Here is a 27030-nt window from a genome sequence, read left to right on the forward strand (position 1 = left end):
TCCTCTGCTCTCGTAGCCAAAGTTAGGCTCTTAAACAAAACCCTTTAGGCTCTCCTCTCCCTGTCAAAGCTGCAGTACCCCAAGGCAGTGTTCTGGGCCCAGTCCTATTCCTGATCTTCATCAATGATCTGACTCTCTGGAAAATCCTATTTATCTTTTTGCTGAAATCAACACTCTCCACGGTGACATCCCTCATCATTCTGACATATGGACAGCAGCCTCTTCCTTCTCTTCAGACGTTGACAAAATCATAATCTGGTCAAACACCTGCAACATGTCATTCAATCCTGACAAATCTCTCTCTTTCTCTTTCTCTTTCTCTTTCTCTCTCTCTCTCTCTCTCTCTCTCCAAAAGGAACGCACGACAAATCCTCCCATCTACTTTCTCAATAACCGTCTCAAAAAGGTTCAGGTCACTCAAACTATTGGGTCTCACTATCAGCCATTATCTGCACACACACAGGGGGAGGGGGGAGGGGGGGAAAGGGGGTGAGGAGGAGGAGGAGGAGGGAGGGGGAAGGGGGGAGAGAGGAGGGTGATGAGGGGGAGGGGAGGGGGGAAGGGAGGCGGGAGGGGGGGAGAGGGGGATGAGGAGGGGGAGGGGAGGAGGGAGGAGTGTGGGAAAGGAGAAAAGGGGAGAGGGGAGGGGGAGGGAGGGAAGGGGAAGGGAGGGGGGAGGCAGGAGAGGGAGGGGGGAGGCAGGAGAGGAAGGGGGTTCATATATATGCTGGTGGGTGAATGTGCCGTTCATCACGTTTCTGAGTTAACTCTGATGCCAATCAGGAAGAAGAAGAAGCTGTACTACCAAATTCGTACACTTCCAGAATTGTTTGATTTATTTGTATTCAAATGTCTGGTGATTGTTTTGTATTTATTTATGCGAATGTGTACTTGTATACAACTGTCATTAATTTTAAAAGGCTGAGGCACTAGAGAGATATTTTTTTAACTCCAAAAAACGATCTTTTTGTATTAATTTTTTCTTTCTTTTTGGCCTAAAACACTCCCATGCACTCACTGATGAACCTCTGAAAGTTTGACGAAGATCCGTTCAGGCAACTCTGAGAAAAATGGTGACACACAGACCAACATCTCTCTTACATAATTTACTAGCTGAATGCACCCGGCATTGCCCGGGTTCTTTTTGAATGAATTTAATCTTCTGTACATACAGCCACGTGAAAAAGTAAGTACACCCCATGTAAAGTTTTGACTTTTTCAACATATTTCAACATACAGCTATTTGATCTCATTTCAACAATATTGATAGATAAAGGTGATATAATATAACAAATATCATGAAACATTTACATTTTGTAGTCCATTGTATAATTTAAATAAACATAAATGCAAATTCCGCATGTGGAAAAGTAAGTACACCCCTACATTTATCACTACTTCAAATACCTAAAATTAGAATCAGGTGCACCAGCTCAGGTGCAAATGATTAGAACATATCCACGCATGGCTGGCGGACTTCCTCTCTAGTCGTCGTCAACGTGTGGCCCTGAATGGGTTTCTCTCATCTCCTCTTCCTGTTCAGGCTGGAGTTCCCCAAGGCAGTGTTCCGGGCCCCGTGCTTTTTCTGGTCTTCATCAATGATCTCTCTGACTCTCTCGAAAATCCTCTCTATCTCTTTGCTGATGACTCCACTCTCTGCCGCTCCATTCCTCTTCCCTCAGATCGGCAGTCTGCTGCCTCCTCACTCTCTGAAGACCTGGACAAAATCACAGAATGGTCAAACAAGTGGAACATGTCTTTCAATCCTGACAAATCTCACACTCTTACTATGTCCCTCCGAAAAGCTCGACTGGACAACCCCCCCATCTACTTTCTCAACAATCCTCTCCAAGAAGTTCTGTCGCTCAAGATTTTGGGTCTCACTATCTGCCATGATCTTTCTTGAGAAAACCACATTTCCAAGCTGGCCTCCAAAGCCAGTCGCCGACTGGGCATCCTCCGTCGTGCGAAGTCCTTCCTCGGCACACCTGAGCTCCTCACCACATACAAGGCTTTCATCCGCAGCTCAATGGAATACTGTTCTCCCCTATGGGCCGGTGCTCCTGCCTCACACCGAGCTCGGCTTCACGCTGTTGAAACCAAAGCTTTCAGAATTATTGGAATCTCCCGCGATGAAGCTATCTTTGAGGGCCTTTCACTCACTCACCGCAGGCAGGTAGGTGGTCTTTCTGTCTTCTACCGACTCCTCTCCGGCCTTGCACCCCCAGCTCTCTCTGTGCTCTGTCCCCCAAATATTCCTACAGGTCGCACAAGATCTGCCAGCAACCCTCTGATGGTTAAACTGCCGAAATCTCGGCTCTCTGCTCACCTTCACTCTTTCATTCCTCTTTTCTCCCGCCTCTGGAACAAACTCCCTCACTCCCTTCAATCCCACTCCTCCCTCCAGGTCTTTAAAACAGCTGTTCACCACCATCTCTTATCTTCCCCCATCCAAAACCTTGATCTTTTCTACCCCCGCTAATTCACCCCAGATCCACCTTGTTTGAAATTCCAACTTCTTTCCTGGAAGTCCTGGCAGTGTCCATATGTTTTATACCTCTCCCACCGCCCCCTTCCCACGCCCCCCCCCCCCCCAAGCCCTCGCCCTCTCTCAGATCTCTCGATGTCTCCATGTCTCTCGGTCCCTGCTCTCAAATGTTGTGTTTGTGTCCTTCCCCCTCTCTCCCCATCTTGTCTACCGCTCCCTATGTTATATGTTTTATGTGTCGGTTTGTCTTTCTGTGTGATTAATGTTCGCTCTTTCACGAGCCTCGATCTTGTATACAAAAAAAAAAAAAAAAAATCGTTAGAGAGGATCTTAGAGGAACCTGTCTTATTTAAACCTCAGACATTTAGTTTGGTTTGCTCTTTGTTGTTGAAGTGTGCGGCGTCACCATGTCTACATCAAAAGAGCTCTCTGAGGCCTTCAGAAAGAAGGTTATAGATGCCTTCGAGTCTGGGAAGGGATTTAAAAAGTTCTCCAAACAATTTGAAATCAATCATTCGACTGTCCGGAAGATCATCTACAAGTGGAGAAGATTCCAAACAACTGCCAACTTGTTCAGGCCAGGCCGCCCCAGCAAGTTCAGCCCGAGAGCAGACCGCAAGATGCTGAAAGAAGTCTCTAAGAACCCGAGAATGTCATCACGGGACCTACAAGTAGCTCTTGCCACTGTTGATGTCAAAGTGCACGAGTCTACCATGAGAAAGAGGCTGCACAAATTTGATCTACATGGGAGGTGTGCCAGGAGGAAATCGTTGCTGTCCAGAAAGAACATCAGGGCAAGACTAAAGTTTACCAATGAATACCGAGGCAAAGACCAGCACTTCTGGAACAATGTGCCCTGGACAGATGAGTCAAAGGTAGAGCTATTTGGCCACAGTACCAGAAGACATGTTTGGTGAAAACCAAAGACAGCATTTGACCACAAGAACCTGATACCAACTGTAAAGCATGGTGGTGGAAATATTATGGTTTGGGGCAGCTTTGCTGCATCAGGGCCTGGGAAGCTCACCATCATAGAATCCACTATGAATTCTTCATTGTACCAGAGGGTGTTTGAGGATAATGTGAGGCCATCTGTCGGAAAGTTGAAGCTCAACCGAAGGTGGACCTTGCAACATGACAATGACCCTAAACATACCAGTAAATCCACCAAGGAATGGCTGAAAAGAAAGAAATGGAGGGTTCTGGAATGGCCAAGTCAAATCCCGGATCTAAATCCCATCGAGATGTTGTGGGGGGATTTGAAACGAGCTGTGCATGCAAGAAACCCCTCAAACATCGCACAGCTGAAATAATTCTGCATGGAGGAGGGGGCAAAAATTTCTCCCAGTCGATGTCAGAGACTGGTAGACAGTTATAAGAAACGCCTACTTGAGGTTGATTCTGCCAAAGGGGGCAATACCACCTATTAGAGCCAAGGGTGTACTTACTTTTTCCACATGCGAAATTTGCATTTATGTTTATTTAAATTATACAATGGACTACAAAATGTAAATGTTTCATGATATTTGTTATATTATATCACCTTTATCTGTCAATATTGTTGAAATGAAGATCAAATAGCTGTATGTTGAAATATGTTGAAAAAGTCAAAACTTTACATGGGGTGTAATTACTTTTTCACGTGACTGTATGTCTGACGCGAGCCCAGTATCAGTTAGTGCTCAACGATTCCTTGTTCTTTCTTCTGTCGGGCCCTGTGAGAGATAATTTTGAAAGCATGTGTTGCAATCAGTCAGATATTCCTATTAAGTGCATAAGTTGTACTTCAAGATAATTTTGAAAGAAGAAGAAGCTTTATTGTGAAATGGGCCCAGGCCGGCTGAGGTGGGCCTCGACCGGCCTCGCCACCTAGCCTATAACCTTCCCGGGACCCGTCCCGACATTTTTTGTTTCAGAGGTTTCCTCCTATCTTTCACCGTTCAGGAGATAATAGCGCGTGCAGACAAACAAACAAACAAACAAACAAACAAAAACTTTCTTTTATATATGTAAAAGATAGAAGATAGAAGATAGAAGAAGATAGATAGATAGATAGAAGAAGAAGATATACATTACATAAGCCCACAATGTTTACATTGTGTTGCTTTTACACGACCTTTTTTGGCTTGGACCAGAAATCACAACAGGGGTGCGTTCAGTTACAAGCAGCTAGCTAGCACTTGCCAAGCCAACCGTTCCTTATAAATTATTAACAGTATCGAATGGAGTGCTTGCTTGAGTGTTTAAGCCACTTGCCGAGCACTCTACAAGAGACTTGGTGCCTGAACACACCCGACCCTGGGAAATAGGACATTATGCCTGTACTATACACGTACTGTACTCAAGTTTAAGCCACTTGCCGAGCACTCTACAAGACAATTGGTGCCTGAACACACCCGGCCCTGGGAAATAGGACATTTGTTGCACTTGCAAGTGTATATTTTCATTTTTATCCCATTTTCGTCTATAATGCAGTTATAAACAAGAAAGAGCAAGCAAAGACTGCAGACCCTCACCAGGACGTGTTTTCAGTGGTTTTTAAGGCTTTTGTGTTAAAACAAATATGGCGGCCGAACCACGTGACCGATGACATAATCATTTTTATTTTTCTCCACTAATTTATTCCTAGATTATGCTCAAGAAATTTCATCTTGATCGGATGAAGTTTTGTACTTGTCGAATTATGACGTCATAATGGAGGCACCTATGACATCATCATTAACATATGTTATTGCACATGGAGAGTTCTTTACAATGAGCCATGTCTCAATTTTTCTATTCAGCACTTTCGGAGATATAGAGGTGCAAATTTTTTCGGTTTTTCCAAGATGGCGGCCATACCACGTGACACATGACGTCATAATTATCATTAAAAATATATACAGGTGGAGTTGCACCTATGGTGAAAATTTCTTGTCAATCGGACCAACGATTGAAGACCAAATCATATTTATTCTGTGCAGACAAACAGACAAACAGACAAACAAGAAGACGTCATGCGGAGCACGATACTTGCAAAATACGCCCACCCCTCCCCAAGAAAAAAATTCCATTGATACAGCAAATTGTCCATTTCATCAAGATTAAAATTGACAATCTTGATTAAAGCTCGGGTCAATAGGAAGAAAAGTGATGATTTTTCAGATGAAAAATGATGATTTTGGAAGGTTGACCTTGAGTTGACCTTTTGACCTAAAAAAAGTTGGTTTCCCTATTTAGTGACTCAATGTGCAAATGCTGTTCAATTTTCAAGTCAATTGGATGAAAATTGATGGTTTATTCAGATAAAAAGTGATGATTTTGGAAGTTTGACCTTGAGTTGACCTTTTGACCTAAAATAAAAAAGTTGGTTTCTCTATTTAGTGACTCAATGTGCAAATGCTGTTCAATTTTCAAGTCAATTGGATGAAAATTGATGGTTTATTCAGATAAAAAGTGATGATTTTGGAAGTTTGACCTTGAGTTGACCTTTTGACCTTAAAAAATAGTTGGTTTCCCTATTTAGTGACTCGATGTGCAAATGCTGTTCAATTTTCAAGTCAATTGGATAAAAATTGATGGTTTATTCAGATAAAAAGTGATGATTTTGGAAGTTTGACCTTGAGTTGACCTTTGATCTTTTGACCTAAAAAATAGTATCTTTCCCAATTTAGTGACTCGATATGCAAATGCTGTTCAATTTTCAAGTCAATCGGTTGAGAATTGATGGCTTTCTAGATGAAAATTGATGATTTTTAAAATTTGACCTTGAGTTGACCTTTGACCTTTTGACCTCAAAAATAGTATTTTCCCCAATTTACTGACTTGATATACAAATGCTATTCAATTTTGAAGTCAATCGGATTTAAAATGGCGATTTTAGAAATTTGACCTCCAGATGACCTTTGACCTTTGACCTCAAAATCAATAGGCTTCTCAATTGAGACGACTTATACAACGTGGTGAAGTTTCGTGACGATCGGTTTAGAATTGTGACCTACCTGTAGGCCGGTGACAAACAGACAAACAGACAGACAGACAAACAGACAGAACCACAAACGGAAGCGACCAATCTTCTTGAAAAATCTTCGATTTTGCAAGTAACAAACAAACGGTCTCACATGCAATACCTTCTCCTCAGGCGAGGGTAATTCTGTGCATCTAATTTCTCCCTCCCTTTTTCATACACAGTGATCTATTTATATTATAATTATATCATTTATATATTATGTCCATTGCTGTGGTGAGAATCCACACTTTAATCCGACCAAGAATATCCATCGACAGTAAAAAGCAAAAGCATTATATTGAAATCCAGTATTCTTCACAATGACAAAGGTAAATATTAATTTTAAAAATCATTAACAAGTACTTGGGTTTCTTTTCCTCTTCCGAAGCACTCGTCCATCAACATCAACCTTCACCGAATTCTAATATCCAAAAAGTGCATTTGCAAAATGATCCACCAATGGCGTGGCGTAATACTGCGTTTGTCGTGACGCTCTCAGCCAATGGAGAGACGCGATGTTGCACGGTGCCGAAGTCAACGCTTCATCCTGGAACTTTGTCATCCTGGTCCTCGAGCTGGACCACCGACCGGAAGTGAGTCCGCATAAGGCACGTGGCATGACAGCGGGCAGTGGCTCGGGTGGCACAATAAATATAATTGCATTTATTTGAGTTGCCAATTTTTTATACGAGGCTTTTTCCTGGTGCGCGTCATTATCGCTGTGGAAAGCGCAATTGTCCAGGTTAATATCTTCTGGGAGAAGAGGAAGAAGACTGACAGGCCAGGCTTCTTTTAGTGTAAATAGGTGGAGCTGTAACCATGGTAAACTTTTTCACGTGCACGGGAGTTTATGTACCTCAAAACGCAAGGAGGAAAATATGGAATGGTCTGCTCCACCTCTTGCACTTTGTCACGTCGTTTAGTGAAGGAATATTTTAATTATCTTTGTTTTATTACAACTTGATCCAATTTCAAATCACGATAGCCCTTAAGGCTTAATAATACATAGGGGACATTGGCCTGCATAATGTGGACACGGGTATATACAAACAAAAACACACACACACACACACACACACATATATATAATATATATATATATATATATATATATATATATATATATATATATATATATATATATATATATATATATATATATATTGCTGCGGTTTTGAGATTGGCACATTGAAGGCATTAAAGGTTAAAGGTTTGCCCCCCATAGTTAGTCACACGAGCAACATATATGCCCATTTGTAGTGTAGTTATGTCTTAGTATGTGTAAGAATAGGCCATTTCCCCTCTTAGTACCTGCGTTGTGTAAAGACCGGAGAATAGGTCATTCCATTCATTTTGCGTCCACACTCCAATTCTACCTCTATGGGCGTATTCCAGCCCGCACCCTATTTGGCTGACCACTAGTCGAGTAACACGAGGTAGGCCTAAATATGTGGGGGCGGCGTTGAGGTCCGGAGCGGCGAGGCGATGACGGTAAGAGCCACCAGCCAATCAGAGCTCGAGCGGCATGGCATGAGAGGGTGTGGAGAAGCGCGTCTGGTGAGTTCCAGAGGATTCGCGGGACGGGTCTATAAAAGCCCATGGGAAAAGCCCTCGAAAGGACTTACAAGCAGGACTAGCGCGGGAACACTTGATTGAGGACCTGTTGGGAGAGACTTGCTCGTAAAGGACTTGCAGAGGATAAGCGCATTGCAAAGGACTTGCAGAGGATATGCGTGTTGTTTGAGGATTTGTACCAGTGGCGAAAGGAGTTGCACAGAGAGAGAGAGAGAGAGAGAGAGAGAGAGAGAAAAAGAGGCGTTGAACCATACAAGTACGCGGGTGCAGCCAGACGCGCCGGTAAACGCATATAGCGCATTTCCAGCCACGCAAGTAAGCGCGGCCATAGCCGCAAGTGAATAACCGCCAGCCGCGCCAAAGTTCGCTCCCTACCATTCGCCCCGTGATAACCCGCTCCATTCAGACGACACGCGGCGAGCTCCTGCTTTCACCTACTTCCATCTCCAAGGCACGTGCCGGGGACCGGAGAGAGCTGCACGGGAGCCATCCCTGGACGCGGTGGTGAACATCAACCTGCCCATCAGCAATCCCCGTGTGATTGTGTGTGTGTGAGATGGGCCCGTGTCCTTGGGATTAAGAATAAGACTGTATAAGCTGCTCTGTGTCTCTTCATCCTGTACTGTACATACATGTGATAGTAATTAAACCATTTGTTCTTCCTTTCTTTCCAATTCGATCGCCTTTGTGATTTCTCCATTGACTAAGCGTGGTACGAATAAGAACCGCTTGAATCGGTTTCCACCATCTATAACGGCACGGATCACGTGTACGCAACCGCTCGCTGTATCACCAACACACGTGGTTCGTGCGGGGCTTATTTCCTCGCTTCCAGGGCAGCGCTAGTACTTAGGTAACAGCGAATTTTGTCCTGAAACCCTATTTAGCGCTGTCCGGAAGGGACGTAATAGGTCCCGGGTCGTGCCAGGTCAGTCAAAGACAAGGGGACTAATCCCCCCTTGGTAAGGGGAGAAGGCCGGCGGCAGACCCGCAACAATTGGTGTCAGGAGTGGGATTTGGAACCCTACCAAATTTTTTTTGGACAAATTGACTCCAACTTACGAGCGACCAAAATTTAGTTTTTTAAATCCAAAATTGTAAATTCGTGCCATGGCTAGCCAAAGCGATCGAATGCCGGTGGGGGTAGAAGTAAAGGAAAAATTGATAACCCAGGACCAAGAGAGACATTTGGTGGTAGTGGAAGCAGAAAAGGGTGCGGCAGCTGGGAAAGAAAATGGCGGCACCTCGCACGTGGCGGCGATGGCTGAGCCCGCAGTGCCAATGGACTGGGTCCTTTATCTGGCACGAATGAGGGCCTCCATGGAAGAGTCAATGTATAATGCAAAAAAGGACGCCATGTCAGACGAATCCGGGTGTGATCTGGAAAAATTGAGGGAGGAATCCAGGTGGGAAGTGGAAAAACTGATAGCAAAGGCAAGAAGGGATAATAAAAAAGCGATGGAGGACATGAGGCGCAGGTCGAGCGGGAAGGTCGCGGTGGTACGCGACGAGGTAACGCTGTGTGAGGAACGCATAGAGAGCGAGCTTGAGCAAAGGGTAGCCAAGTTGACCAGGGCTATAAGGGACGAGACGCGGGATGTAGAAAAGCCGACCGCCGTCAAATTGGATAAAGAAATGTCAGGAGCGCCGGGGAAGGTCGAATTGGAAGACGAAATTTTATGGGCGCCGACGGCCGAGGTAGAAAAAGAAATAATTCAAATTGCAGAGACAATGGGGGCCGAAGAGACGGCAGAGATAGAATCGGGAAATGAATCGAAGAAAGAAATGGAATGTACTCAAAGTTTGGATTTGCATTGTGATGTCGTGCTTCCTAACAAAAATGAAAGTTTGCAGGTGCGGTTGCTGTGGAAGAAGGTCCTTAAGGTGAGCAGGAATGTGTATGGCGGGAAAAGGTTTTTGGCGCGCTTGGGATCAAGACGCAACCCGGGTGCTCGTGGAAGGTCCGTGGTGCGATGTGTGAAAGCGGATGGCGTGCGTGTGAGGAAAAAGTGTGCACTGGAGCACGAGTGTGTAACAGGAGAGTGTGTTACAGAGTGCGAGGAAGAATGCACAATGGAGTGTATGTGGGAAGAGTGTGAAACCGAGTGTGCACCGGAGTGTGCAGGGAACGAGTGTACACCGGAGTGTGCGGGAAACGAGTGTGCACCGGAGTGTGTGGGAAACGGGTGCACACCGGACCGTGTGCGGAGAGAGAGTGCAGTAATATAATGCATGGGGTGTATGAGAGGCGCTGGAGCGCCACGTTATGCGAGTGAGGAACGGGTCGCGTGTGTTGAGAACGCGGCTCGGGCATCGACGCAGCGTTTAGGGCGACGTATAGCCGACGCGAGTCCTCGGTGCGTGGTGCACTTTGTGTGCAGCGGGGATCGGCGGGGATCGTTGCCGCGGCGGCGTGCACGATTCGTGCCGGGCCCCGCCCTGTATGGTCGGTGCCGCGCCTTGGCGGGAAAGGCGATCGGCACGGTTCGAGGGGGGGGGTAGGAGAGGTCAGAGCTTTGCCCCCTGGCAGGCGCGGTGCTCCGACCGTGGGTGGCTGGGCCATCGTGTAGGGGACCGAAAGGCCTCACGCAGAGATGGCGCCTGGAACCTTGGCCCAACCAAACCTCCTCCCCTGAATCGAAAATGCCGGACGGACCCAACCAACATGAGACCAACCACCCGCATGCATTGCTCGGCTTTTCGAAGCCGAGCTGTGACGAAAATGTATTGCCGCACGGAGAGGCTCATAGTTAGTGGACGAATAGCCATAGCATTGGCGAATGGTACCCTGCGTGGGGGAGTGGTAGGTTTACCATTCCTCAAATGGGGCACATGAGCAATAGATCATGGGGATGGCAGTGTAAAATGCGGGCTAGGATATTGTTAGGGATTTAGAGATGACAGTAGATGATGAGATTTAAGTAGTGACATGGTACAGGTAGAGGGGACGTAGTTAGCTTAGTTGGATGATAACGACGAGGGAGTGCTTAGTGTAAGGGAAGATGGGAAAAGCACGAGTATTAGAGGGAAGCAGCTAGTGAGATGATGCTGTGTGTGTGTAGTAGTGTGGAGAAATTGTGTGTGTGGATGAGCTTGAGCAAATGAGGAATTGAATGAAATTGTGTGTGTGGATGAGCTTGAGCAAATGAGGCATTGGTCGGGGATGACCAGAGGTGGTGTATGAGTGGTGTATTGAGGACAAGTGGATTTGTGTTGAGTGAATTGACTTGCATGGTGTGCAAGTGGGAAAAAGGAATGTGAGCACAAGAGGTGTGCAAGAGAACTTGGTGTGTGGAATAAATGGTGTGGAATGCTTGGTGCGGGATAGAAGGTGTGGAATGCATGGTGCGAAGGAGTGAATGGGGGAAGATGGACCTCTTCATGAATACCCGGGGAGGGTACTTTAAAGTCAGGTAGAGGGTTTAGGTAAATTGTTTGGATATTGACACCTGTGGTGCATGAAGTAGCCAGAAGTGCTTGGATGGGTGCATGAGTCAGTGAATGGCTGGGTGTGTGGGCTTTGTTGGTGTGTATGGTTATTGGAGCACTCTGCCACTGGTAGTCTGTCGGCCAGGTGAGGCTGCAGGTAGGCTCTGGGAGCCAGTCAGAGTAGTGTTCAGTGGGGCCCGACGATCCAGGAGAAGGACCCGGGTAGCCCAATGCCAGAGAGGGCATCAGAGGGGTGAGAGAGCCGGGAGGGGCCTTCCCCCATTTAGGGTAGTCGCAAGGAGCAAGGTAAGCTTGGGTGGCGACTTCAGTGGCGGAGGTGCGCAGGTAGTGGACCTGCTAGTGGAGCCACACGACCCAGCCCCGAAATTGTGCAAAGGCACAGTAGTGAAAAATTGGGGAGTGAGACCCAAATTGGATGGCATCACAGGATGGTCAATGGGAATTGGTTTTTAGAACCACATAGTTTAAAGATGCCAATTGGCAGGGCATGACCCCGGGTAGTGTAACCGAGTTAATCTTATTAGAGGATAGGTAGGATGAGAAATCTCTTCGCACCATCCACATCCACTCACCAGGGGAGATGGAACTCCACACCAGGTTTTGTGAACTATTTGAGTAAGTGAGACGCATCATGACGTGGAAGTGTGACATTGTGTGTAATTCCATCTCTTCCTTCTTGGGAGGGATTGGAAGACGAATTTGGTTTAGAGGGGGATATGGGAGACAAGACGTAGTGACGAATTTGTAAATTGTAAATACAGGGAAGGGCAAGGGTAGTGTAGGCTGACATGGGGGGGGTACGAACGGTTAAGGACGAGCTTGCTCTGCTCGCTCTCCCGCGCCCCTCATGTTCCATTACCTTGTGTTTGGTGTACCTTTGCTTCCTTTCCTTTGCTAACTGTGCTTTGTCTCTCCTCCCCACCCATGGACCCATTTTGGAGGGGAGTGTGCAGGAACAGTGAACTGTGCAGCTGCACCTGGCTACACCTGTGCGGCACCCCTGCTGCATTTTGCTGCACCACAATACACCTTATGGACCACATGTTCTGTGGCCTTGCATTTTTCCTGAGCAGTCATTTGCTGCAAACTTACCTTGCACCTGCGAACCACTGGTTTTAAGTGGCGTCGATGTCACGCAGTCGGACCACATGAGATTGGCCCTGCTGGCAATAAAAACGGACACGGTTTGTACATTGTATTCTGGTGTGCCAGGAAAGAAGACCTTTAAGTTTTTTTTTAGTATTGCACACCGAAGATGAAGCAGGAAGCAAGAATATGCAGCCAAGCAGCAAATATGAAATTTGAAATGTGAACTGTTTGTGAAATGTGTATTGGTGCATTGGTGCATTGTTTTTTTTCTCCCCTCCAATCTTCTTTCGACAAAAGAACAGGTCCTGGGTTATAGAAGTGTAAATAATTAGGTTCTGTAATTGTAAATAAGATGCTACCCACCGGCTTTATGTTTAGTTTCAAAACAATTCCGCAATTCAGTTAGCTGTGGGTGTGAGTCAGTTAGAGTTAGTTACACAACGCAGTAGGTGGGACATATCTAGTGTTGTAAAACTGTCACATACAGGGAGTTAGATTAAATGTTAGAGGGGAACCACATCTAAGTGTCACACGTAATTTAAAAACTAGTCCCAAACCTTTCTCAAAACCGGTCGTTCTCACTTGTGTGGGTTCGACTCGGGGACGAGTCTGGCAAGGGAGGTGGGCAGTGCTGCGGTTTTGAGATTGTACATATGACTTCAATAAATGCTAAAGGGTTGCCCCTCATAGTTAGTTCCACGAGCAACACGTAGGCCCACTTATAGTATTAGTTATGTCATAGTATGTGTAAGTATAAGCCATTTCCCCTATTAATATCTGCATTGTGTAAAGACATGAGATTAGGTCCCGTTCATTTTGTGTCCACCCTCCAATTCCACCTCTATGGGCGTAATTGATCCCGCGCCCCATTTGGCTGCCCGCTCAGTTTGTTACGCATTGGCTGCCCGCTCAGTTTGTTAAGCATTTGCTGCCCTTTGCTCGCTCACTAGTCGAGTAACACGAGGTAGGCCTGAGAAGGAGGAGCACGGGGTCGGGGTGGGGGCGGCATTGAGATCGGAGCGTCAGAGGCGATGACGGTAAGAGCCACCAGCCAATCAAGGTTCTAGTGGCATGGTGTGAGAGGGCGTGGAGAGGCGCGTCTGGTGAGTTTGAGAAGGTTTGCGGGGCGTGCCTATATAAATCGCTGCACAAAGCCCTTGGACAGGACTCGCAGAGGAGAGAAAGGACTTGCCGGCAGGAGAATTTACGAGCAGGACTTGTTGAGAGAGGGCTTGACGCGAGGACTTGCTATCGAGAGGACTTTGAGGATTTAAGGACTCGCTCGCTTTGGAGGCATTGAACTGTACCTCACAGTATAACGTAAGTGCCAGAGAGGGGAAGAAGAAGAGGCGTTGGCGATACGAGTACACGGCTGCAGCCAGACGCGCCGATGGCGAATAGCGCCTACTTCATAGTGTGGTATGAGGTGTCATGAAAAACAGCTCCCGTGCGATTTGCGTGCTAAAATTGATTTTTTTGCTTTGTTGGATTGATTTTAGGTCAATTTATTCGAAAATAATGGGGTTCAAATTTTCCGACCCCTGGACCCCCTTTTAAGGGGTGTTTTGTTTCCAGTGACCCCCGGGACTGACCATGCGACTTTCTCCCCTAACAACTGAGAGATTTTATCGATCTCGGGGTCGTTAGAGAGGTTTTCGATGACGCTAAATCCATTTATGATACTTTCGAAGCGACCGGAAGTGGCGATCCCCGACTTCCGGTTAGGTTCCATGCCAAGGTCAAGGTCATTTCGAAGGTAGCGATAAAACCTGGTCATATAGTACCACTCTCTGAGGGTTTTCATGCACGAGAAGACGGCTGAAGCAGTTATTTTTGCGATCAGACTGGCCAGTCACAAATAAATCTACGTTTTAAAGCCATTCTTAGTCAAATTTAGAAAATATTTACCGAAATAGCAAAAGTCTTACAAATGATATAAATACAGAACTATGTGTGTTTAGCTTGTTTAATGTCACAAAATGTTTTTGTTTACACAAGTATGTAATAATGTAACACAATTCCTCTAAATTCTCAAGATAACACATCCGAGAATCATGCAAGATAATTTTGATAATTAAATAGCTTTTAAACTAAAATTACTGGACGGATTATTCGTCAAAATCTTCGCTAACTATATCATTTCTTACCAAATGTACACAATTATCGACACAAGTAGTTAAGAAATGTAACACAATTCCTCTAAATTCTCAAGATAACACATCCGAGAATCATGCAAACTAAACTACTGGACGGATTATTCGTCAACGTCTTCGCTATGTATATCATTTCTGACCAAATTCACACAGTTATCGACATAACATTTACATAGAGGAGTGCATGGAAGACCGTTCTTCCAACAACTGCATCTGCCTTTGCAGCTTGATTTACATTTACATTTCGTAAGCTCAATCACAGCTTTTGGGGCAGGGAGGTTGAGACATCCCACCAGAACATATAGAACTTTCTTTACAATCCATCCATTTTGTTCAATAGAAGGCAGAGTCGGGCAGTTTGTAGTTTATGATTTATCCCGCATGGCGATGTAATTTGCGCGATGGATGTGGGGCAATAACGCAGCGCGAGTAGGAGGTAACATCTCTCCCTCTAAGTTTTTTGACCGAAATAGTTCCCATCTAAGCGCCGGTAGGGTTGTAGGACCGGTCGAGCAGTATACGCGACAGACAAACTTCTCCAAATCCTTGACCTGAGAGGGCAGTTCACCATTCGTCAGCGTGGTCGGGATAGGACCCTCACCAAGCTCCCGGAAGCAGCTGATGGCAGGATCATCTTCATCAAGCTTCATGTAGGCACCAACCCAGGTCTTCTTGGTGATTCCCATGAATTTCCCACCCCAGTCAGCGCCAGAGAAATTGTGGAGTCCAATCAGTCCTTGACATTTCCGAAGACCTATTACTCCAACTCGGTCCACCACATCAATTTCGCGTTACTTCGTTCCCTTACCAGTTAAAAACTTCAGACGAGCTTGAGCTCCAAGACGACCACAAGAGACCAGGTCCAGGAGAAGTGTGAGGACGTCTGTGTCGGGTGACCAAACACATATCACTTTCAGCGATAGAAGCCAAGACTTGATGAGGTATCAGTGTATCAGCTTCTTCGTGTGAATGATCTTCTTCAAAATTGTGACCCTTGATCTTGGTGTTGTACACGACGACTAGTTTGAAGGTATTGTTACCGGAGAAGTGTTCCAACAAACCCTGAGCGAACATAGAAGTCAGTTTACTCTTAGAACTTGATGCAGACAGAATCTCCTTTAGAGACATTGTGAGCTTCATATCTGGGTGGATGGCATATTCTGTGGAGGTCTTACTTCTCTTCTGGCGCATCTTGTTCTTCAGAGTTTGATCCAGATAACGATCAAATACCACTCAAGCCTCATTGTAGCCTGTCATCATGTACTCCATCCGCTTGATAAATGCGTCTTGGAGGTCCGATAGCTTTCGCATTATCGTTGTTTTCTTCATACTCTGAACCACAGCCATGGCGTCAATGACAAGAACTCGCGATGGACCATCCGCCGGAGATATATCGAGAAGAGGAGGCGATTGAAGTGGTTGCCCCTTCGCCCCTTCAACGGCATGCATCAGACTGGCCTTGTCCGTCGGAATGTACAGAGACCCATCAACAGCGCAAAGGGAGCGGGGTAGCACTGATATCTCATACTCTCCGATTGTCTCTTCTAGTTTTGGCACCAGCTGAGGCCAGCTTCTTTGGATGATAAGAAATCTGCCGAGCAGTTCACGATCTTCATGCAACTTGATGACCTTATCACCAACGCGAACTTTAGTTTTCTCCATCAAGTTCGAAAAGGTTTTTAGCTTCAGTTTCTTCATTGGGTCCCAAACTGAAAGTGTTGATGTGGGCAGTAATCTGTCTTGAACGAAATCGTTAAAACATTTCTGTCCCTTCCCTGCAAATCGCAAGATATCGTCTTTCGCATCTTCTGGAACAAGGGCTGAAGACACCAGGCTCTTCAAAGCAGGCTTTACTGTAAACGGATTGCCCGTGCAATGCAACTCGATGGAGTGACAGATATTCAGAGCGTTTTCTCTCGATCTCGCTGCAACTTGTCCCGAAAGCTGGTAATGTTCACTTCGCTCAGTAGATTTAGAGGCTTGAGGGAAACTGTTGAGATACTGCTTCACTATACGAGCGAGGTGAGGTGTGGTAGTAAGAAGTCGGTCTCGGGCAGCTTCGTCTTGGCTCAATCCAACCATCCCGCCGTGACGCTTCAACCCTTTGATCTCTTGCTCCAGGGCCTGGTCGGTGAAAAGATGAGTGAAGGGAACTTCTGATTTTCCTACAACGATGTCTTCTGATTTCAGGGCCTCCCACGTAACTGGATCATCCTCTTCCAGAGCATTCATTTGTGCAAGATGGACTGGCATTAGGCGAGCATAATTCAGGAGATCGCCCGCGAAGAAATACTTGATGAGGTTCTCTAAGGCAGCCAAGTAACCTTCCCAGTCAGCTGAACGGCAGGCACCTATGAGATGCAAAAGACTTTCCACTTGCTCGAGGTACTGGTTGAGAAATTGAGCGAGCTCGCCGATGTTGTCACCTTCTTTCTCATGGGGATTTTCTGAGTACGAGGACCAGATGTCGTTGTAGATATCAACCATGTCTTGGCTACGGTCGTGGAGAGCTTTCTTGAGAGCAACGCATTGGTCACGAAGTGGTTCAGGTGGATGATCAGAGAAAATGGCGTCAAACTTCATCATCATGATCGCCAGGCTAGTCGTGATGTGGTACTCAACTCCTCGCTTGTATGCCTTGCCACCATAGACCCCACGAAGACCTGCAGAAGTGTATGTGCCGCTTTCAATCGCACACGTGTCAATGCCACTTCCGTCGATTGTTTTGCCAAGAGCGTGCAGGGCAGCAAACGCAATATGCAGAACGCCCGCTCGGAGAATCCAGTTGGTGTTATTCACTGACTGCTGAATCTTGAGGGCGCGGCTGTAAAGATCAAGATCGAGCGTTATGAGGGTTCTTCTCTCAGGACCTACCACAAAAGCAGATATGCCCTGAGTCAACATCAGAACAGTATAGAGGGTCAAGTAATCCATTGGAGAAGTCTTGAATAGCGGAGCGATCACTTCTGTGTTAGTCGGGCTCAGACTCTGACAGGAACGTGATAACAGAAGAGATTTAGTAGCACCCCATGTTGGCATAACTTCTTCCTTTGCTAACTCCTTACCTTTAAGGATTCGTTTTGTCACTGAAAGAATAGGATCGTCGGAATATCTGGGGTTTTGACCTGCGGTCTGACCTTGCAGTTCTTCAGTCTCTTGCTGCTCTATATTCTCCACACGTTGGTCATTTAGCTTTTCACCACCTCTGTCATCAGTACCGTAGTAGTTGGCAAGCACCCAGGTGTGAGTGAAGTCTTTGGAAATCTTACTCCTCTGCTTTTCTAGATGGTAGACCTCAAATCGAATTGGTTTAGGTTAAATGATTGGCTCTTGCAGGTACTTGACTTCGAACGCGAGTGGTGCCGGTGCGAGAAGTTTCTCTGGGATGACAAGTGGTTGGTTGATGGGCTCGCCATCTTCTGCTCGCTGGTTGATCACGATCACTGTGCCATGGAATGTGTTCTGTCCAGTCGGTGTGTCTTCTAAGAGGTCGATGTTATCAACAGCGAACCAGATGTTCAATCCCTTCTTGATGAAATCAGGCAGACAAAATCCACCAGCCTCCTTCATTCGCTGAAGAATGCCTTGCTCTATGTGCTTTTCGAGATCAAGGAGCCTCTGGTAGTCGCTCCCAATGTAAACTTCTGATAGGTTATTGACGAGGTTTTTGTCACGAACTCTGGAATGAATGGTGAGCGGCAAGCCTATTGAGAGGGGCGTCTGGGCAGTTTGCTGAAAGATTTCGTTTTGTTTTGGCTGATGCTTTACCTGGCGATCGGTTTGAGTATTCTGGACGAGAAACTGGCAAGCAACATCAACAGTTTTGTCCACTTGTGCATTGCGCATTTCAGAAACTTTGAAAACATGACGGCCAAATAGGAGATGAGTGAGGAAGAACTGGAGAAGTGGAGGATTCTCAAAGTCTTCAAACATTCCCCTGAACGACCACCTTCGATGCTGCATTATCTCTTCCCTTAGAATGTTTGCCATGTTCTTCAAGTTGCCAACTGTGTCGTCGTTATCCAGCTGTGCAGACCTCAGTTGCATGGCCTTCCTAACCGCCAGTGAAAGAACGAGGTTGTCGGGCTCATTTTTGCGTAGTGATTGGACGAACTGGATATTCGGAAGCCGTTCAGTAATGAGCTTTTTCAAATGCTTGTGGTAGTTGGTTGTCTGATTGATCTCTACATTACACCTCTTCAAAATGGACAAATATGCACCATTCACTTCAGCCATGTTCAGAGTAAGATCGTCCGCAGTAAGAGTATTTTGGACGGAGAGAAGCAACTGTTCATCACATAGAGAGCCAATAAGCTGGGTATTACTATGATCTTTTCGCGTTAAAGTGCGCTGCGCGTATCGTAAACATTTCCTATGATAGTATTTTTCAAGAGCAGAGGCATCCCCAGCGTCTTCTAACTCGGACACGCAAGTTCTGATGCGGTCATCCTGAGTCTTGAGCTTTATCTCGAGGAAGTTTTCACCCATCTTGTCAGAGTAAACGCGATGGAGAGGTTCTGATATGTTATTAGAACAAAAGCTACATGACGAGAACAGACACACCTTTTCCTTCGGGATGGTTTTTGTTCTTTTAGGTCGGGTAGAGTCAGCCACACTGGAAGGTCGTCCAGGCCCACGCGCAGGGCATGCAGGAGAATCAAACCGGACTCGTTTAACCCTTAGCCGTTCAATCATGCTTGTGTTGACGATGGGTTTTCGACATTCGCTATGATACCATACTGATTTCCGTTCAGATTCACCTAAGCTAGCTAACCGATCTGTAAGTCACTTAATATCACCCTGACCCAAAGACAGTCGCTCGTTAGCACAATAAATAAATTCGCCAATCATATCAGGATTGTTTATCAGTCTCTTCTTTGATGTAGCTCCCTCATTGCAGATGATGCACACGCTGTTCTTCTCAGACATGACCTCTAGATGGTTTTGTACAAGTCTCTGTCAGCCTTCTTTCTGAAAAACAAACAAAAAAAAGCCTTGAGCATTTTACCAATATTTTTTTGTCCTTATCTCGCGACAGGGCATCTAGATCGCAAAAATAACTGCACTAAACGTCTTCCTGTGCCTGAAAACCATAAAAAAGAGGTATTACATGCCTAAGTTTATTGCTACAATTGAAATGACCTTGACCTTAGCATCTTTGGTGAGCGGAAATCTGGGATCGCCACTTCCAGTCGCTTCGAAAGTATCATAAATGGATTTAGCGTCATCGAAAACCTCTCTAACGACCCCGAGATCGATAAAATCTCTCAGTTGTTAGGGGAGAAAGTCACATGGTCAGTCCCGGGGGTCACTGGAAACAAAACACCCCATAAAGGGGGGTCCGGGGGTCGGAAAATTTGAACCCCATTATTTTTCAATATTTTGACCTCTAATTAATCCAACAATGCAAAAAAATCAATTTTAACACGCAAATCGCACGGGATTACACTTCATACCACACTATCAGCCACGCGAGTAGATGCGGATAAACCTGCCAGTGATAACCGCTAACCGCACCAGAGCCCACCCCCCTACCGTTCGCCCCGTAATAACCCTGTGCGTCCAAACGGCGCTACGAGCTCCTGCCTTTTCCTCTTACCATCTGCACGGGACGAGCCGGAGACCGGAGGGAGCTGCACGGGAGCCATCCCTGGACGCGCGGACCATCATCCTGCAGCTGCAAGCCCCGTGTGAGTGTGTGTGTGTGAGACGGGCCCGTTTGTCCTGGGTATTAAGTAAGACTGTATAAGGCTGCACTGTGTCCCCTTTTTCTTGAATCATATTGTATAGTGTAAATAAATCTTGTTCTTCCTTTTTCCAATTTGATCGCCTTTGTGATTTATCCATTGACTGAGCATGGCACGAATAAGAACTGCTTAAATCGGGGTCTAGTAAGTGATAACGGCACGGATCGCGTGTACGCACCGCTCGGCGTCTCAACACACGTGGTTTGTGTGGATCTTATCCCCTTGCTTCAGGGCAGCGCGAGTATTTAGATAATAGCGAATTTGGTCCTAATACCCTATTTCGCGCTGTCCGGGAGGGACGTCATAGGTCCCAGGTCCCGCCAGGCCAGTCAAAGACAAGGGGACTAATCCCCCCCTTGGTAAGGGGAGAAGGCCGGCGGCGGATCCGCAACAATATTATAGGCTATTGTGATATGGTATGCTGGATCAATTTGAAAGGCCTGTCCTAATCTGCGAAGGGTAAAATGCATCCATGGTATAGCCCCCACAATTGATAACAACCCACAGGAGATGCTGTGCTGTACATGTGCAAGGGATTCGTCGAAATTTAAAGATTCATGTCATTATGAAAGTCTGGGTGACTGTGAGTCTGCGAGGGTCAATATGCTTAGCGTCATAATTAGACAAAGGCCAAGTTGAAAGAATAGACACTTCCAAGTGAAGATTTGGCTGCGTGAACAACATAAGGAGACAATAAGTCATAAAAAGTGCCAAGTTGCAAAAATAAATAGATCTAAGTGCAAGTGAGGGACTCACATGGCGAGCAACCATTATTGAGTAGGCCTTCCCTGATAAACAACTGGCAAAGGCAATTATTTGTGGAAAATGAGATGCAGGGGATCCTATAACTCCTTCTTCGCTTTTTTCATCAAAAAATATTGCATCGTTATACATTAATGCCTGAATGATGCCTTCATTTTATATACTTTTTTAAAACCAGGGAATATTAGTAGAGATGTCCAAGTATTGTTCCATAACTGTCGTGCTGGCTAATCATTGTTTTCTTCCTCCTGCTTGTCAAGTAGCTCTGGGTGGCACGACATGTCCACTCACGGGGAATGTCCATAGAGAGCCCAGTGTGATGTGCGTGCCCGAGGTTTGCCCAACCAGGGGAAATGACCTCCTTGGAGGATGACCACGATAGTCCAACATTGCCGCTCGATGGCATGGGAAGTGTGTTGGTGTGCCAAGATGAGGATGGAAACCTGGTGCTTAGCTGCAATGGTATGCACATATTGGGGTTGGTTGGGAATAAATTTGATTGGTATGGCAAAAAAATGAATAATATCAATCAATAGTACATGCACAGTATATACAGTCATGGCCAAAAATATTGGCACCCTTGCACTTTTTTCAAATAATGCACCATTTCTTCCAGAAAACGAAGTTGAAATTGACAAAAGTATTTTGTCTCCACAATTCTTTATTTCACTGTTAATATTACAGAACCTTTGTTTTTGATTCAGAACTTAATATATCCTTTTAAAACAGAAAATAAAAAGAAATGGCATTGACAAAATTATTGACACCCTAGACTTAATATTTGGTAACACGGCCTTTGGACAAAATAACTGTAGTGAAGTACTTCCTATAGCCATGAATGAGCTTCCTACGCCTCTCTACTGGCAGTTTGACCCACTCTTCTTGTGCAAACTGCTCCAGTTCTCCCAGATTTGAAAGGTGACTTCTCCCAACTGCTGTTTTCAGATCTCCCCACAGGTGTTCAATGGGAATTAGATCTGGACTCATTGCTGGCCACTTCAGAACAGTCCAGCGTTTTCTCTATGTGGTGTCAGACCAGTTGCATCTCATGGTTTCTTTGGGTTTATATGGGGTGTCAGACCAGCTGCATCTAATGGTTTCTGTGGGTTTCTATGGGGTGTCAGACCGGTTGAATCTAATGGTTCCTATTGGTTTCTATGGGTATCACACCAGTTGCATCTAATGGTTTCTATGGGTTTCTGTGGGGTTTCTGACCAGTTGCATATAATGGTTTCTATGTGGTGGCAGACCAGTTGTATCTAATGATTTTTATGAGTTTCTATGGGGTGTCAGACCAGTTGAATCTAATGGTTTTTATGAGTTTCTATGGGGTGTCAGACCAGTTGGATCCAATGGTTTATTTGGATTGATATGTGGTGTAAGACCAGTTGCATCTAATGGTTCCTATTGGTTTATATGGGGTGTCAAACCAGTTGCATCTAATGGTTTCTTTGGGTTTCTATGTGGTGTGAGACCAGTTGTATCTAATGGTTTCTATGGGGTGTCAGACCAGTTGCATCTAATGGTTTCTATGGGTTTCTATGGGGTGTCAGACCAGTTGCATCTAATGGTTTCTGTGGGGTGTCATACCTGTTCAATCTAATGGTTTCTTTGGGTTTATATGGGGTGTAAGACCAGTTGCATCTAATGGTTCCTATTGGTTTATATGTGGTGTCAAACCAGTTGCATCTAATGGTTTCTGTGGGGTGTCATACCTGTTGCATCTAATGGTTTCTTTGGGTTTCTGTGGGGTGTCAGACCAGTTGCATCTAATGGTTTATATGGGGTGTCAGACCAGTTGCATGTAATGGTTTCTATGGGTTTCTGTGGGGTGTAAGACCAGTTGCATCTAATGGTTTATATGGGGTGTCAGACCAGTTGCATGTAATGGTTTATATGGGTTTCTGTGGGGTGTCAGACCAGTTGCATCTAATGGTTTCTATGGGGTGTAAGACCAGTTGCATGTAATGGTTTCTATGGGTTTCTATGGGGTGTAAGACCAGTTGCATCTAATGGTTCCTATTGGTTTCTATGGGGTGTCAAACCAGTTGCATCTAATGGTTTCTGTGGGGTGTCATACCTGTTGCATCTAATGGTTTCTATGGGTTTCTATGGGGTGTCAGACCAGTTGCATCTAATGGTTTCTGTGGGGTGTCATACCTGTTGCATCTAATGATTTATTTGGATTTTTATGTGGTGTAAGACCAGTTGCATCTAATGGTTCCTATTGGTTTCTATGGGGTGTCAGACCAGTTGTATCTGATGGTTCGTATTGGTTTCTATGTGGTGTCAGACCAGTTGCATCTAATGGTTTCTATGGGTTGCTATGGGGAGTCAGACCATTTGCATCTAATGGTTTCTATTGGTTTCAACCGGATCTGGTTACGTTTCTACTGGAAACTTTACTGGTTCCTGTAGAAACTTATAGAAACCTTGATTTCCAATAGAGACCCATAGAAATGTTGTACTGGTCCCGATTGGTTTCTATGGGATATTCGATCTGGGAAGGATCTTTTGGAAGCCGGAATTACTATGCTCTGGAAGTGGAAGATGCACAACATTTCCACAACTTTGAGCAGATAATTAAGAATAAACAGAGAAGTAGAACTGCACTTGGTAGACTGCATATCTCCACCAGGCTGAACAGTATAATCATTTATAAATTAAAAAATTCCAGTATCCAGATCCAGATCCGGATCTTCCCCAAAATCAAATCAATTAGTCCTTGTCACGCAATAAACCTGTCCAACAAGTTTCGTCCGAATCCGTGCACAACTTTTTGAGATATCCTGCTCACAAACAAACAGACAAACAGGGGTGAAAACACAACCACCATCCACATTTGAGCACATGAAAGAAAGCGCCGTTTTGGGCCAGAATATATATATATATATATTAGACATTGTCACGGTAATGTCCATGAAGTTGCAAGGTCCATGCTGTATGTGTAAGACTGTTCATTGATGCCAAAACAGGGCCATTTTGAATAATGGGCCAGACAGTTCACAATAATCCACAGATTGACTGCGGACACCATGAATGAAAACCGCCATGATGCTCCTGCAAAGTCGTGGAGCGGTACTTTCCTTGACAAAACAAGAGGCCAGCATATCAAGTGCAGGGGCTGGAAGAGTAACGTGAAAACAATGACTCTATGCTGGTGTCAGAAGGAAAGGTTTCCAAAAATAATATAAATATCCCCCAAAACCGAGCTGGCTACAAACAGTTACTTTGGAGTAGTAAAGTGGTTACAAACTCGTTTCCTTCTCTATTGGTTCTCCACATTCTCCACCAACTCACTCTTGGAAATTGTGATGTAGGACTACAGTACTGTATATGGTAAACATCCCTAAACACAAGTCCAGGGTGCAGTGGTTTGAAATCGACTAGTTTACAGTTTCATTTTTAATTATTCTCCAACATTAATTGCTATAAGCTACCAATTTAGTTTTTCATCACAAATTAGGATGTTAACACTGTGACGTCACGCTTTTGTATCCCCACCAGACAATTCACTTGGAGTAGATGACAATGTTGAGTCAGCACAGAAAGAGCTTTGCTTACTGTCTGAGGATGACCCAGCCTTGACAACATCATCAGAAGCTACAGGTGTGCATCTTTGACTCAACCTCAAATCCACACAATATTCTGTTTGTAAGGAGACTTGAGGAAGGGCCTATGACTATGAGATCCATTGTGATGGTTAAAAACTGGTCCATTGAATGCAAATGATCATTCATGATGTGCTACATGTGTATTAGAGTATGAAAAGTCTTGTACAACAGACATTCAAGACTGGTACGAATTGGCATTTTCCTCCCCTGCTGACACCAAAATGGTGTAAAATGTTTTGTTGTTGTTGTTTCTTTTTGCACCTGTGTGTATAGATATTTAATTAATTCCCTCTTTTTACTTCACTCCCCCATCGGAACGTCTCTATTTTTTCTCACTTGTCCACCTATTGGAGGAAAAGTTTATTTTGGTCTCAGTTTGAGGAAAAGTTTACTTTTGGCCTCACTTGGAGGAAAAGTTTATTTTGGTGTCAGTTTGAGGAAAAGTTTACTTTTGGTGTCAGTTGGAGGAAAAGTTTACTTTTAGCCTCAGTTGGAGGAAAAGTTTACTTTTGGCCTCACTTGGAGGAAAAGTTTACTTTTGGCCTCAGTTGGAGGAAAAGTTTACTTTTGGTCTCAGTTGGAGGAAAAGTTTACTTTTAGCCTCAGTTGGAGGAAAAGTTTACTTTTGGCCTCACTTGGAGGAAAAGTTAATTTTGGTGTCAGTTTGAGGAAAAGTTTACTTTTGGTGTCATTTGGAGGAAAAGTTTACTTTTAGCCTCAGTTGGAGGAAAAGTTTACTTTTGGCCTCAGTTGGAGGAAAAGTTTACTTTTGGCCTCAGTTGGAGGAAAAGTTTACTTTTGGTCTCAGTTGGAGGAAAAGTTTAATTTTAGCCTCAGTTGGAGGGAAAGTTTACTTTTGGCCTCATTTGGAGGAAAAGTTTACTTTTGGTGTCAGTTGGAGAAAAAGTTTAATTTTAGCCTCAGTTGGAGGAAAAGTTACTTTTGGCCTCAGTTGGAGGAAAAGTTTACTTTTGGTGTCAGTTGGAGGAAAAGTTTACTTTTGGTCTCAGTTGGAGGAAAAGTTTACTTTTGGCCTCAGTTGGAGGAAAAGTTTACTTTTGGTCTCATTTGGAGGAAAAGATTACTTTTGGTCTCAGTTGGAGTAAAAGCTTACTTTTGGTCTAAGTTGGAGGAAAAGTTTACTTTTGGTCTCATTTGGAGGAAAAGATTACTTTTGGTCTCAGTTGGAGAAAAAGTTTACTTTTGGTCTCATTTGGAGGAAAAGATTACTTTTGGTCTCAGTTGGAGTAAAAGCTTACTTTTGGTCTAAGTTGGAGGAAAAGTTTACTTCTGGTCTCATTTGGAGGAAAAGATTACTTTTGGTCTAAGTTGGAGGAAAAGTTTACTTTTGGTCTCATTTGGAGGAAAAGATTACTTTTGGTCTCAGTTGGAGTAAAAGCTTACTTTTGGTCTAAGTTGGAGGAAAAGTTTACTTTTGGCCTCAGTTGGAGGAAAGGTTTATTTGGTCTTAGTTTGAGGAAAAGTTTACTTTTGGTTTCAGTTGGAGGAAAAGTTTACTTTTGGTCTCAGTTGGAGGAAAAGCTTACGTTTGGTGTTAGTTGGAGGAAAAGTTTACTTTTGGTGTCAGTTTTTATTATTTTTTATTTTTTTGTATACAAGGTCGAGGCTCGTGAAAGAGCGAACATTAATCACACAAAAAGTCAAACCGACACATAAAACACAAAAATAAGGGGAGCTGTAGACAAGATGGGGAGAGAGGGGGAAGGACATAAACACAACATTTGAGAGCAGGGACATCGGGAGAAATGTGGGAGGGGGAGGGCTTGGGGGGTGTGGGAGAGGTATAAAACATATGGACACTGCAAGGACTTCCAGGAAAGAAGTTGGAATTTCCAAAAAAGTGTATCTGGGGTGAATTGGCGGGGGTAGAAAAGATCAAGGTTTTGGATGGGGGAAGATAAGAGATGGTGGTGAACAGCTGTTTTAAAGACCTTAAGGGAGGAGTGGGATTTAAGGGAGTGAGGGAGATTGTTTCAGAGGCGGGAGAAAAGGGGAATGAAAGAGTGAAGGTGAGCATAGCGCCTAGATTTTGGCAGTTTAACCATAAGAGGGTTGCAGACAGATCTTGTGCGACCTGAAGGAATATTTGGGGGACAGAGCACAGAGAGAGCTGGGGGAGCAAGGCCGGAGAGGAGTCGGTAGA

General features: G+C 44.9%; 2 protein-coding genes across 2 annotated transcripts in view; one reads left to right on the plus strand and one right to left on the minus strand.

Annotated features, from left to right (window-relative positions):
* NPRL2 (NPR2 like, GATOR1 complex subunit) overlaps nucleotides 1-6913 on the minus strand; it is a 43109-nt gene extending 36196 nt beyond the window's left edge. The window contains exon 1 of the mRNA XM_078776791.1: nucleotides 6840-6913. The gene's annotated coding sequence lies outside the window, so the exon portion shown is untranslated. The remainder of the gene's footprint in view (nucleotides 1-6839) is intronic.
* A 96-nt stretch (nucleotides 6914-7009) lies between these two features.
* The window catches only part of DMTF1 (cyclin D binding myb like transcription factor 1), a 62350-nt gene continuing 42329 nt past the window's right edge, over nucleotides 7010-27030 (plus strand). Inside the window, exons 1-3 of the mRNA XM_078776790.1 lie at nucleotides 7010-7069; nucleotides 21513-21714; nucleotides 24760-24861. Coding sequence (XP_078632916.1) covers nucleotides 21606-21714; nucleotides 24760-24861 — 211 coding nt within the window. The 5' untranslated portion in view covers nucleotides 7010-7069; nucleotides 21513-21605. The remainder of the gene's footprint in view (nucleotides 7070-21512; nucleotides 21715-24759; nucleotides 24862-27030) is intronic.

This window comes from Myxine glutinosa, chromosome 4 (assembly GCF_964187855.1).
Source record: "Myxine glutinosa chromosome 4, kmMyxGlut1.1, whole genome shotgun sequence".
Lineage (NCBI taxonomy): Eukaryota > Metazoa > Chordata > Myxini > Myxiniformes > Myxinidae > Myxine > Myxine glutinosa.